The 14,590-nt window shown below is 39.2% G+C and overlaps 1 protein-coding gene across 1 annotated transcript in view; it reads left to right on the top strand.

Moving 5' to 3' along the window:
• LOC150089571 (sec1 family domain-containing protein 2-like) overlaps positions 1 to 14,590 on the top strand; it is a 200,058-nt gene that overhangs the window by 131,889 nt on the left and 53,579 nt on the right. The window contains exon 12 of the mRNA XM_090390034.1: positions 11,692 to 11,791. Within this exon, the coding sequence (XP_090246160.1) occupies positions 11,692 to 11,791 (100 nt within the window). The remainder of the gene's footprint in view (positions 1 to 11,691; positions 11,792 to 14,590) is intronic.

Here is a 14,590-nt window from a genome sequence, read left to right as displayed (position 1 = left end):
ATCATGTACTTGAGTACAGGAGTTCTGCTAACTGTCCAATTGATTTGGTAGCTAAGCACTGCCCTGGTCTGACATTGTCCAGGGGTCTGGCCACATTAGTGGTTGCCAAGGAGACATCTATTGTGGCCTCCCACATAGTGTTACAAAAGGTCGGTAAGTGGCATGGTTGATTTAATACTACCATAACAAAAAAGGATAGATGAATTCCTAACAGAAACCTGGCAAAGAAGGTGGAATGAAACCACCAAAGGAGCAATAACCCATAAATTTCTTCCACTGGTGACAAAAATGCACCCGAAAGCCCCACTGTGGTTTTTCCCGGGCCTTAACGCTACGTATCTACTAACGGGTCATGGTCCGTTTAAGGAAAAGCTAAACATGCTAGGCATAACAGAAGATAGAAATTGTACTTGCGGAGAACCCGAATCATGGACTCATATCATGCATGAATGTGAAAATTATGACGACATAAGAGCGAGCCTCATTAGAAACATCCAGTACAATCCAATTAACCAAGAATCCCGACTCCTGAATTCACAAGAGGAGTTTGTAGCTTTTACCAACTTTGCAACTCAACTATTTACAAGAAGGAAAACAATTATTGCAATACAATCTGTCCAACAGGAAGACAACAACACTCAATAGAAAAGCCTAAACTTAGAAGGAATGGATGAACCAGAACAACGGAGAAATTCAAACAAACCAGAAACAAAGAAGAAAATCCAACAGTTCAAAAAATGCACCATTAGTGCCAATCAAAGCTGCTCACAGGAAAAGGAGAAAACAACTATCTTGAGGAAAACTACCACAGACAAGACAAATTCTCGTCACACTGATGAAATTCCTGAAAGAGACCAACACTGAAGCGACCCAGAGCTAGAGTAGAGCGCTATCTGGCTCTCAGATCCTGCACCTGCAGGATTCTCTTTAAACCCCATTTCCTAGCAAGGGAAGAACCCTCTTCTCCCCTTGCCACCCTTCTTTCCCTCTGGTGGGGCATGGGCATGCTCCACTGAAAAACGGGGGGTCATCTTCTCTATCGACCCCTTTGCTTCCTATTTCCACCCCCAGTCTTCTGCCTCCCCACCCAAAACTGTCATCTTACATAGCGATCAGCCCAACATCAAAATTTAAGACACACCAAAATTTATGCCCGACCTTTTAGGCCTTACAGACTTTCAGTGTAAACCCCAAACGATGTTTAAAAGAACCTTAACTTACTAAACTATGCTCGCGACTTCTCCAATGTATTTTATTTTTATATACATATATATATTTTTTTATTTATTTATTTATTTTTTTTTTTTTTTTTTTTTTTTTTAGGTCCTTGCCACTGAAATCTCAGGAAAGTAAGTGGCAGGACCCGCCAGAGTAAAATAGCTTCATTGGGTACACCCGGCCAGCCTCCTCGTGGCAGGGTGTGGAAACGTCAGGTCCCACTAGGGGCCTGGCGGCTAATAGGCCGGATGAACAAAGGGCACAACACGCCACATAGCTCATGAACCATAATATTAAAAAAAAAAACTCAGGCTTGCCCGAAACATAGAAAATACGCGGAGATGGGGGAAACCCCAGGAGCCGTTAGACCCCCAACACACCTTACACCTTACACCTTACTACCATAGGAGAAATTATCAGGAACTCTTTGAGTTGCCGCCCATTACGTGTTCCTCTCTTATCTGGTGTTTGACTGTGCCAGGCCGGGGATCGACAGTTGACGTCTGCCCCGATGATGATCTGGTTGGGAAGTGTATTCAGCAGTGTCTGCAGGTAACTGATTTCAGGGGTGATCTCCTCTCCTGGCCTGCAATACAAGGAGACAGCTTAAAAGGGGCCTAGTGGTGAAATGATGTGTGTGCACAAGCAGCCCAGGCTGTGCATAATTGGGTTATTTTTGTGACAGTCAGGTTAGGGTTTCATACTAGTATTGCAGCCCACAGGTTCTCCTCCTCAGTTTGCACTGTTCTGTACATCCTGGGGTATCCCTTCACATGTCTTGTGTAGGTGTATGGCTCCTGTATGATTTTAAGATATCGGCATTTTCTTCATCAGCCTTTCTTCTGAGTTGTTCAGGCACTGCCCTGGCCCGCTGCACGTTCTGTTGGAATATTAGTAACCTTGTTGTGTTATACCTTTTAGCTCATATAGCCATAGTCGGTTCTAGACTAGTAAAAGCTTTTTGTTTTTACAATGGTGGGGCATTTTGGATCTCTAACAGAATGTGAGTGCTCCAGCTTCGGGGACTTGCAGTTCGCGCAAATGGGTTGTTGCTCTTTGTTGGGGCAACTTTTATACTCATGTCCTTTGGCAGAGCAGTGTCCACAGGTTAGTGTGGCCTGGGTGCATGTATGGGAGGTGTGACCGAACCTGCATCATTTATAGCACTTAGGTACTCCAGTCAATGTACAGTCTTGTCTGGCTCTTTAACACGTGCCAGGTGGCTGGGGCTAGCTCCAGAATCCAGTTGTGATTCGAGCCTGTCCTTGACTTTGTGTAATATTTTGGCTGCACAAGTCTCCCCTGTTCTTCTCCCGAGTTAGGCATTTGCAGGTTCCTTGTGATTATCTCATCTTCCAGTTGTTTAGCTGTGATGTCTTTATCTACGTCGAAGACTAGGATCGAGGGGCCCTGCCTTTTCGGAGACTCAGCCGTGAGTCCCATCATAGCGATTTTGGTGTTTGTCATAATGTTATCAATGTCTTGCCTAGTTTCGGTCTCTATTAGGACTCCTACTTTCCTTGTTTTTCTTATGCTCTTTATTGTTGTTTTCAGGTCACCCTTTAGTTGATTCATGATGGTTGTCTTCAGTTCCTCACTTGTCTGGGTGCTGTTAGTATCTACTGCCGGTCTGAGGACCACCAGGTTGGGGGCTCTAAATAAGGGTTGCTTCCTCTGCTGGGGCACCTTTGCATTAGTATCCTTGTTTTGTGGGTTCCTCAGCGCATCCGCATATGAGGGAGTGCACTGTTGCATTTGTTTGACCCGCTCATCCAAGTAGACTTCCAATTTAGCTGTGGCTTTCTCTTGTTCACGTTGCATATTGACCAGAATAATTTTATTCCATATAGTGATTATCTCACTTCTCAGTCCTGTCGTGGTCCTGCTGTTGGACTTTGCCATTAAAGCTTCCAGTTGCATAATGTTAGCATCTGCGTGAGAACTGGGCCATCTGGCAGGGTGAGGTCCAGCAGGGGGTAAGAGTCCTGCTGTTTGGGAACTGCAATGTCAGCCTGTGTGTTTGTTACTTCTTCCTGTTCCTTCTGCTCTGAGGAGTTATTCCTGGTTTTCCTGTCACTTTTTGGGACCACCAGTTTATTATTCTTTTTCTTTGTCATTGGGAGTTAGTTTAAGGTCGCCCATATCTTCAGTCTGGTCAGCAGTCCATATGGCTCTGTCTCAGTTAGTAAGAGATTTCTGTCTCTTCTTGTCATTCTTCTGTTGAGTCCATGATTTACGGATTAACGGGAAGAGTTCGGATTATCGGATTTAATTTCTGCTGATTCTGGAGGGAGGGGAGCGCACAAAATGATGGCAGCATTAAGAACAATGTAGACTGTCCAGGAAAAAAGTTAGTCCTTAGCCATGCTAAGTCTGTGGTCAGAGGTAGGGGGAGAAGGAAATGCAAATTCCTTGGTATTTCTCTATGGAGGCAATACTTTCTGTCACAAGTTGTTGGGGCACTATCTCAGCCCTGGGAAAGAAACAAGGGGCACTGGCATTACAGAAGTCAATAGAATATTTTAATGTGAAATATTATAATCATTATATGAGTACTCAAGTCGCACCAGGAATAAGCTGGCTCTTTTCAGTATTGCAGCTACAGCCAATCAAAACAGGGCCTTATGGTCACATGATCTAACAACAACAACATCAAGGCTTTTGTTGTCAACACCCGAGGAGGAAGCAATGGCTGCCTCCATATGACATAATTGAATTAGTCAAATTGTCAATCATCCATAAATCAGGAATGGATAATGCAATCATCATAAAAATATATATTTTTAAATCAGAATAATGGACTGATGTTCTAGGCAATGTTTAGACTAGTAGAATAATTACAAGCAACATAGTTCAATCACAAAAATTTCAGTTTAAACCATTGGCCGAACCTATATGGCATTGCAATAGTGCAGACCGCTAGATCGAACGTTGTGATGCAGGGATTTGAAAACTTCCATATCAATTGAATGCCTTAGAAGTTTGGCATAAGATAAGTGTCTATGGACTCACTATCACCTGGAGAGCTTGAGGAACATAAAATATATCCAATTTATTAATATTGAATTACTGTGGACACAGAGCGAAATGGAGAGAATAAATTATGACAAGTTTAATAATAGGAAAAACACATACATATATTAGATTAGATGCGTACAAAAGCTTTCGGTTAATTTGTTAACCTCCCTCAGTCAAACTGACAGCTAAGAGTGAAACACAAGGGCGTGTACTGCCAGTCAAGTACACGAACTGCGTGATTAATTGTTGGATGTTGAAGCCTGTGGCTGTGATGCATGTGGACGTTGCCAATGTTTGTCATTAATCAAAATGGTTGTTTCGATGATAGGATGGACGCGACATCCACTGCTCCTGTTGGCTGAGGTATTAGAGCATGTGATGTTCAACGACTTAATGCAACCAACGCAGTTACATTTTCAAAGTTAATAATGGCGAATAAGAATGAAAAAGCAACAAGGTGTGGACACAATACAAAGAAAAAAATAAATGTAATAAGAAATAAATGTAAGAAAAAGACTGAATTTAAAAATTAAATTAGACGTTTTGAAGCGAATTGATTCCGGTCAACAACAAGCGGATGTGTGCCATAATTTAGGACTGGCAAGTTTAACTGTAAGAACAATTATAAAAAATAAAGAATTAATTTTAGCAGCAGGAAAGACAGCTGATTAGTCTATATGATGATCTGAAGAAAACTCAACTAAAAAAACAAAAATGTGGAACCATTTAAAACTAGTAAGGGGAAGCTGGTTGAATAGATTTAAAATCCAGGGAGAAGCTACAAGTGGAGATCACGGAGCCGAAACTTTCAAAAAAGAACTTGTTAAAATTATTGAAGAGGGGTATTATGTGTTATATTTCTCAACAAGTTTTTAACATAGTTGAAGCAGGACGTTTTTGGAAACTAATGTCTAAAAGAAGTTGTTTCATATTGAAAGAAGAAAAAAAACATGCCAGGTTTCGAAGTGGCGAAGAATCGGTTGACTTTATTGTTGGGTGGTAACGCTGCAGGGGATTTAAAATTAAAACCCCTTTTAGTTTACCAGGAAGAGGGCCAAAGTACAACCCAAAATCGACAAATTTTTCATGATTAAATTCATTAATTAAATTAAATCAATTTAGATGAATTAAATTCATGAATTTAATTGGAATTTTAAGTTTAATTTTGATACGTAAGTAGTACCACATAATTATATATGTATGTAATGCAGAATGTTTTGTATTTACAAATATTTGAATATTAAATATTTTGACCGACACTTGTGCATCTTTTCACTACTGTTTATTATTGATTAGGAAATATCCTACGCCACTGACCGCAACTCACAAATACATATGTTATCTTATAGGAATGCGGTGCTCGCTTAGCGTGGATTCACTTAGCACTCTGTTTTTCTGGAACGAATTATCAGCGTTAAGCGGGGGGGTCACCTGTATAAGAAAGACCTAGCAAAATGTTATAGGCCTTTATAAAATTTCAGCCACCCAATATGAAAATACACACAAACCTACATTGGTGGCTACAAAAAAGCCCATAGTATTGGTGCTGCTGCTGTTTTTCTCTTTGTTACCATCACTTTACCTCTGCCATCCACTTACAGCATATACATTGCTGAATTCCATGCATGAAAGTTTACTGTATAAGCTGAGCTCAGAAGAACAACAGTACACAACACTACACATCCTTACACTCCTCTCACACTTTTTAAATCTCTGGCCTACACAGAGTTCTGTGCTACACAAACAGAGTACACAAAGTGGAGATGGGGGAAACCCCTGGTGCCATCAGACAACTAACACATTTTGCACTTTGTATAAGCTGAGCTCATGGGTAAGATCTGAGATGGCTGTAAACAATAGGTTTGTAATCTGAGCAAGAGGAAAAATCCCATGAGCAATGAGCCTGCTCAATCCTCTCACTTATACACCTCACCAGATCACCTTGCAGGTGCCTAGTCTCCAGATGCTGCAACTTGCAGAACGTAAGCCTTTCTTCCTAAGAGTACCCCTTCTTTACCCCCTCACCAATCTTGTTCCCCTTCTCTGTACTCGCTCAAGCAACTCAACATCCTTCCTAAAATGAGATCTTGAATTTATTTGTTCTAACCACTTAAATTACCTAAACTAACTTCATTAAAATTGAAGATAGAGAATTTAATATCAGGATTTACACTTTAAGTTTAAACAATTAGATTTAGAACTTCTTCATTGACAGTGAAGAGTTGATAATTGTTGTGAATCACCTCCTTTTCCCTACTAGCAAAATTCCTGTATATCATTGACAATACCCCATGACCTGCTCTGGCAGCCTGTGTGCATTGTTCAGAAAACTTCATATCTTGCTGCACAGTTTCTCCCAGGTCTTTTCATTTTCTTCCACTTAGGGTGGTAGAAAATGAAAATGAAATGTAGGTTTAGTAATATGAACCAATAAAAGTTGATAGCAATTGGGGCTATGCAAAAATGTTTGGGGCTGTCAATCACCCTCTCACTATAGGCAGTTATAAATTTAAATCTCTGTAAAGATGCCTGTTGCTTGAGGAAAGAAAAGTAAATAAACTAGAATAAAGTTTACTTATCCATCAATTAGATCTGAATAAAAAAATATTGAGGAACATTATCTTCATGTTTAGGATATATTGACCATTTAAAGTGTGGGGAGGTTTCATGAAGTTTTGAGGTAGCAGTTGATCATTTTTGTTAGTGCAGAAAAAGTCATCTGGATTAAGTTTGCATACAGATAAAAAGTTTATAAAGGAAAGTTTATAAAATTTCTAGTTTGGTTTGTTTCAAGTAGGGAAGTCAATTACTTGAATAACACCAAGTGACGAGAATTAGTTTAGGATAATTTAAGTGATTTGGACAAGCAGGTGGAAATCACCAAAACTAATTGAGGAAATTTTTATATTAGTTTTACATTCCCAATCAGGACTCAGAGAGATATAAATGTTTACGACATTAAAACTGAAGATAGAGAATTTAATATCAGGATTTACACTTTAAACTTTATACAATTAGATTTTAGAACATCATTCACAGTGAAGAGTTGATAATTGTCGTGAATTATATAACACAACCTTCCTTTTTTGAAGTTTTATTATTTTTTCACACCAAAATCCCAGATTAATGGCAACAGACTCGTTTTTGGCATCCAGCTTTCACTGAGATAAATAATGTCACTGTTTCTTTGTAACGGCGCCTCCGTAGCCAGGTGGGAAGGAGCAGCAGTGCGTAGCACAGACCGGGGTTCGAGCCCGTCACCACCAAATACGAAGGATGCGGAAAGGTCAGGGAATGACCCCGCATATCAAGGAGCAATATGGCCTTAGTTGCTAATGCTCCTAAAAAAAAAACCAAAAAAAACCAATTCTTTGTAGCATCAGGTCTTCAACTGAACAAGTTTGGGTCTGGAGAATGGTATACATTTTAAATAAATAGCAACATGCTTCTCCATTGAAACTTATTCAAAGCATTATGTTTTGAATGTTCTAAGAATTTAAATCTTTGAAATTGGTTATGTGAATTTTTGAGTACATTATGATATTGTTTTTCACAAGCCTATTGCAGTGGACATTGCTCATAATCCTTTTCATGTTGCCATGGGCTAGTGAAAATATTCGTAATGTACTCAATGGACTGTCCTGTGAACTTATTATTATAGGGTATTGTAAATGATCGATTTTCCCAGACAGTTCATACATTTTGCAAAAATTAAAATAAAAATACTGCCACAAGAAGTATATATAATATATTTTTAAAGTAGTTGAGTATTTGAGGGGTTATGCTGTTAGTAAAGAAACACATAAAATCTAAGGAAGTGCATCCCATTGATGTTGGTGGACAATGCAATGTTGAGGTTGTGACATAAGCGCTGAGAAAGGAAAAAATGAGAGTAGGTGTGTGTTATAGGTCTAAAGAATCTGATGAGTATAATGAGCAGTTGTTCAGAGAAATAGAGTGGGAGTGTAAATCAGAGTGTCTTATAATGGGGTATTTTAATTTCCCAGAGATTAACTAGCATTTGTGGGTTGGTCACTCACACACTAGCAAGGCTTTTGTGGATTTATTGGATGATTGTTTTCTACAGCAGCATGTTCGGTAGGCAACTAGAGGGAGTAATACTCTTGATCTGATTATCAGTAGTGATTCTTCATGCATTAAGAATCAGGCACCTCCATAGCCAGGTGGGCAGGAGCAGCAGTGCGTAGCACACGATTTTTGATTAGACCAGGGTTCGAGCCCGTGGCCACCTAATACGGAGGATGCGGAAATTTCAGGAAATGACCACCGCATATCCCCGAAGCAATATGGCCTTGGTTGCTAATGCTCCTAAAAACCAGATAACAAACAAACAAACAACAAGCATTAAGAATCTGCAGATAAAGGAACCACTAGGTGGCAGTGATCACAGTGTGCTGAAGTGGGATTTACTCAATGAGGTAACTATCATTAAGGGTAAAGGAATGGGTTTTTGCTTTTGTAAAGGTGACTACGGTGGTCTGAGACAGTATTTAAATTCTATACGGTGGGACCAACTGATGATGTTACCAACAGCAAATTCAAAATGGGAATCATTCAAAGAATTAATAAGATTCTAGGCATTTCATACCAACTAAGAAATATTGTTCATGATTTAGGCTTAAATGGATGTCAGATGAACTAATTAGACAAGTAACAGAGAAGAAAAATGCATGGGATACATATAAAATAACAGGAGATACAGAAGCCCATGATATATATAAGCGGTCTGTAACAAAATCACAAAGGAGGTTAGGCAGGCGAAGGCAGATTACGAGAAATCTTTGGCAAAGGAGGCAAAGAAAAAAAGGAAAGACTTTACTTATGAAAACTTTAGAAGGAAGGGGATGAATCAGATTGGTCCACTTGATATCAGTGGTTCAACCATTGATGATCCTGCTCAGGTAGCTAACAAACTAAATGAATATTTTGCATCTACATTCACACATGAGGAGTTATTCAGGAATGGGAATGTCAGAGGTGTATTAAACTCTGGCAGTAAGCTAGATAATCTTGTAATAACTGAGAGTAAAGTGGAGGAGAAATTGTTGAATATAAACACAAGAAAGGCACCTGGGGTGGATGGGATCTATCCAGTTATATTAAAGGAGGCAACAAAGGAAGTAAGCAAACCCTTAGCCATAATTATGAGAGCTTCCCTGGACTCACTTTTGATCCACAAAGGAAGATCAAAAGGAGACACAGGTAATTACTGTTGGTTTAACTTCTGTTCCAGGGAAATTAATGGAGGCACTGGTTAAAGAAGCATTGCAGGATCATCTAGACAAGACTTCAGTTATAGCTCGGACACGCATGGGTTTGTTAAGGGGAAGTCTTGCCTGACCAATTTGATTCAATACTTGATGTATCACAAAGGAACTGGATGCAAAGAATAACTTTGATATTATATATTTGGATCTTAGAAAAGCCTTTTGATACCGTTGCACATGGAAGACTGCTGCCCAAATTGGAGCAGTGTGGCATTGGAGGCAAATTGCTACTATGGATAAAGGGATTGTTGTGTGGAAGAAGACAGAGGGTGCTAATGGTAATCAATGGACACTGCTCTTCGTGGACTAATGTTATTAGTGGAGTCCCTCAGGGTTCATTGTTGGGTCCATTGTCGTTTTCTGTATTTATAAATGATATTGATGATGGTATATCAGGCTTAATGTCCAAGTTTGCAGACGATACTAAGGTTGGCAGGGTTGTTAATGACAATAATGTTGCTGCAACAGGATTTAGAAAAGTTGAGCAGATGGGTTGAGAGGTGGCAAATGAAGTTTAACATTGACAAATGTAAAGTACCCCAGAGTAATGTATCAACTCTGTGGTACTACACTAACAGTGGTGGAGAATGAAAAGCACCTGGGGGTAATTGTGCAGGCAGATACGAAGCTTTCTGAGCAGTGCAGACGGTCTGCAAGAGTAGCTCATGGTGTCTTGTGAATGATATACAGGAATTTTTCTAGCAGGGATAAGGAGGTGATTATCCCCTTGTATAAGGCAATGGTCAGGCCACACCTTGAGTACTGTATACAGGTCTGTAGGCCTCATTTTAAGAAGGATGTAGAACTGTTGGAACGACAGAAGGATGTAGAACTATTGGAGTGACAGACGTGTGACGATTCATTTCATTCAAATGCAGTGGGAATTAGTTATAGGTCTGTTCACAGCATTTTACATGACCATCTTTTTGTTCCATTCACAACAAGATTAGTGAACGGAACAAAGGGTTGCTCTTACGAAGAAAGGCTTAAGTTTTGCAAATTACAGTGTCTGGAGACTAGACACCTGCGAGGTGATCTGATTGAGGTGTTTAAAGCCTTGAGTGGTTTGAGCATGCTCAATGCTGATGGGATTCTTCCTCTTGCTCACAATAATCACCTGAGAGGGCATAAATACAAATTGAGGAAAGACAGATGTAGGATAGATGTGCGGAAATTTGCCTTTAGCCAGCGGGTAGTTGTTTGGTGGCACAGACTTCCATCCCTTGTTGTGGAAGTTGATAGCCTAAATAAATTTAAGGCTCAGCTGGACAGGTATTTCGAATGAACGGGGGAGTGAAGTGGAAGTTTTTTTTTTTTTTTTTTTCTTTTGGCTGATGCTGCATAAGCTTGCTTTGCTTTCTTGCATCATATGCCTCGACTAATGCTAATGCTAACTAAAATCTCCCATAGTTCTCTTGATGGAAGATGGAATTTTAACACATCCTTTTCCACATGGTTTTAGAGAACAGTGATTGTAACTACTATGCTACTCACAAGGATAGGGACAACTGGTTTTCTACAAGGTCATCAATTTTCATAGAAAATAATGGACATTTATTTTATTGAATGTGCGGAAGTTTGCCTTTAGCCTGTGGGTGGTTGATTGCTGGAACAAACTTCTGTCATTGTAGAAGTTGATAGCTTAAATTGATTGAAGGCCTAACTTTGACAAACATTTGGAGCGAGCGGATGGGTGAATTAAGGGTTGTTTTTTTTAGCTGATGTGATATAAACTTGCTTACTTGCATCATGTGCCTTTGCTAATGCTAATGCTATTATTGAGCAGAAAAAAGAAATTTTAGTGAGAAATTAAATGGCTTTAAAATATGTCTTAAGTGTCAGAATACAAGATGTCACCTATTATCCTACAAAATGTTTCAACATATAACAGATTTTTATGTAGTTTATTGTATATATTTCTTACTGATTATCCCTTTAAATATTCTAACATGGTAAAAATTTTATTTCAGATGAGCTAAATTTAATTTCCTTATAAGTATATGAGACTTCAGTTTAATACAAATTGATAGGTGTTGCCATTAGGTGGTTGGATAATAAAGTTTATGTGAATATTTAATACAATTTTTAATTTTTATTTGTTTATTAACATGTTTTTTATTTACATGCATGATTATTTGAAACTTTTTGTAGCTTTTATTTTCAATAGGTCTCAGTCATTAGAAGATGTTGTGGCCTTGATTGCTTGCTTATGCTCCCTCCACGATGGATGTTCCCTATTACTGAATGAGAACATATCTAAACTACAGGTGAATGAACTGTATTGGTGATCAAGCTTGTTGCTGTGCATTTTTTCTTCTTAAGAATAGCAGTGATCATTATGTAATCCATTTCCAATAAAATATGTAAACTCTTCAATAAAATAAATGTCCATTATTTTCAATGAAAATTGATGTCCTTGTAGAAAATCAGTTGTCCCTATCCTTGTGAGTAGCATAGTAGTTACAATCACTGTTCTCTAAAACCATGTGGAAAAGGATGGGTTAAAATTCCATCTTCCATCAAGAGAACTATGGGAGATTTCAGTTAGCATTAGCATTAGTCGAGGCATATGATGCAAGAAAGCAAGCTTATGCAGCATCAGCCAAAAGAAAAAAAAAAAAAAAAACTTCCACTTCACTCCCCCGTTCATTCGAAATACCTGTCCAGCTGAGCCTTAAATTTATTTAGGCTATCAACTTCCACAACAAGGGATGGAAGTCTGTTCCACCAACCAACTACCCGCTGGCTAAAGGCAAATTTCCGCACATCTATCCTACATATGTCTTTCCTCGATTTGTATTTATGCCCTCTCAGGTGATTATTCTGAGCAAGAGGAAGAATCCCATCAGCATTGAGCATGCTCAAACCATTCAAGTATTTATACACCTCTATCAGATCACCTTGCCGGTGCCTAGTCTCCAGACACTGTAATTTGCAAAACTTAAGCCTTTCTTCGTAAGAGCAACACTTTGTTCCATTCACTAAACTTGTTGCCCTTCTCTGTACTCTTTCCAGCAGCTCTACATCCTTCTTGAAATGAGGCCTCCAGACTTGTATAGAGTACTCAAGGTGTAGCCTAACCATTGCCTTATACAAGGGAATAATCACCACCTTATCACTTCTAGAAAAATTCCTGTATATCATTGACAACACACCATGAGCTACTCTTGCAGCCAATCTGCACTGCTCAGAGAACTTCATATCTGCCTGCACAATTACTCCCAAGTCCTTTTCAATCTCTACCACTGTCAGTGTAGTGCCACAGAGTTGATACGTTGCTCTGGGGTTGCTGTTTCCCATATGTAGTTTTTTACATTTGTCAATGTTAAACTTCATTTGCCACTTCTCAGCCCATCTGCTCAACATTTCCAGATCCTCTTTCAGCAGCATAGTGTCAGTAGTGTCCCTAACAACCCTGCCAACCTTTGTATCGTCTGCAAATTTGGACATTAAGCTTGATATACCATCATCATTATTATTTATAAATACAGAAAACAATAATGGACCCAACACTGAACCTTGAGGGACTCCACTAATAACATTAGTCCACGATGAGCAGTGTCCATTGATTACCACTCTCTGTCTTCTCCCCCTCAACCACCCCTTTATCCATAGCAGCAATTTGCCAGCAATGCCACACTGCTCCAATTTGTGCAGCAGTCTTCCATGTGCAACAGTATCAAAAGCCTTTCTAAAATCCAATTATATACTATCAAAGTTATTCCCTGCATCCAGCTCTTTTGTGACTGCATCATAGTATCCAATCAAATTGGTCAGGCAAGACTTTCCCTTAACAAAACCATGCTGTGTCCGAGCTATAACTGAAGTCTTGTCTAGATGATCCTGCAGTGCTGCTTTAACCAGTGCCTTCATTAACTTTCCTGGAACAGAAGTTAAACTCACAGGTCTATAATTACTTGTGTCAGCCTTTGATCCTCCTTTGTGAATTGGGGTCACATTTGCACATCTCCAGTCTATGGGTACCTCCCTTGAGTCCAAGGAAGCTCTCATAATTATGGCTAAGGGTTTGCTTCCTTCCTTTGCTGCCTCCTTTAATATAACTGGATAGATCCCATCCACCCCAGGTGCCTTTCTTGTGTTTATCTTTTTTTTCTCCTCCACTTTACTCTCAGTTATTACAAGATTATCTAGCTTACTGTCAAAGTTGAATACACCTCTGGCATTCCCCTCGCTGAATAACTCCTCATGTGTGAATATCGATGCAAAATATTCATTTAGTTTGTTAGCTACCTGAGCAGGATCATCAACAGTTGAACCATCGATATCAAGTGGACCAATCTGATTCATCCCCTTCCTTCTAGAGTTTACATAAGTAAAGAACTCTTTGCTGTTTTTCTTTGCATCCTTTGCTAAAAATTTCTCATAATCTGCCTTTGCCTGAGTAACCTCCTTTGTGACTTGGTTACAGACCAGCTTATATCTATTATAGCTTCTGTGTCACGTGTTAATTTATATGTATCCCAAGAATTTTTCTTCTCTGCATGTGTCTCATTAGTTCATCTTACATCCATTTAGGCCTAAACCTTGAACAATATTTCTTAGTTGGTATGTAAAGCCTAGTAGCTTCCAAGATAAGTTTTTTGAATGCTTCTCATTTTGAATTTGCTGTTGGTAACATCATCAGTTGGTCCCACTGTATAGAATTTAAATACTGTCTTAGACCATTGCAGTCACCTTTATGAAAGCAATAACTCTTCCCTTTACCCCTGATGGTAGTTACCTCTTTCAGTAAATCCCACTTCAGCACACTGTGATCACTGCCACCTAGTGGTTCCTTTATCTGCAGATTCTTAATGCCTGAAGAATAACTACTGATAATCAAATCAAGAGTATTACTCCCTCTAGTCGCCTCCCGAACATGCTGATGTAACAGTCATCCAATAAATCCACAAAAGCCTTGCTAGTGTGTGAGTGACCAACCCACAAATATCTGGGAAGTTAAAATCCTCCATTATAAGACTCTCTGATTTACTGGCCCACTCTATTTCCCTGTACAGTTTCTTATTATACTCATCAGAGTCATTAGGCCTATAGCACACTCCTAC

Source organism: Mastigoproctus giganteus, chromosome 2 (assembly GCF_048544385.1).
Source record: "Mastigoproctus giganteus isolate SK-2022 chromosome 2, ASM4854438v1, whole genome shotgun sequence".
NCBI lineage: Eukaryota > Metazoa > Arthropoda > Arachnida > Uropygi > Thelyphonidae > Mastigoproctus > Mastigoproctus giganteus.
This window is presented reverse-complemented; position numbering and strand designations above follow the sequence as displayed.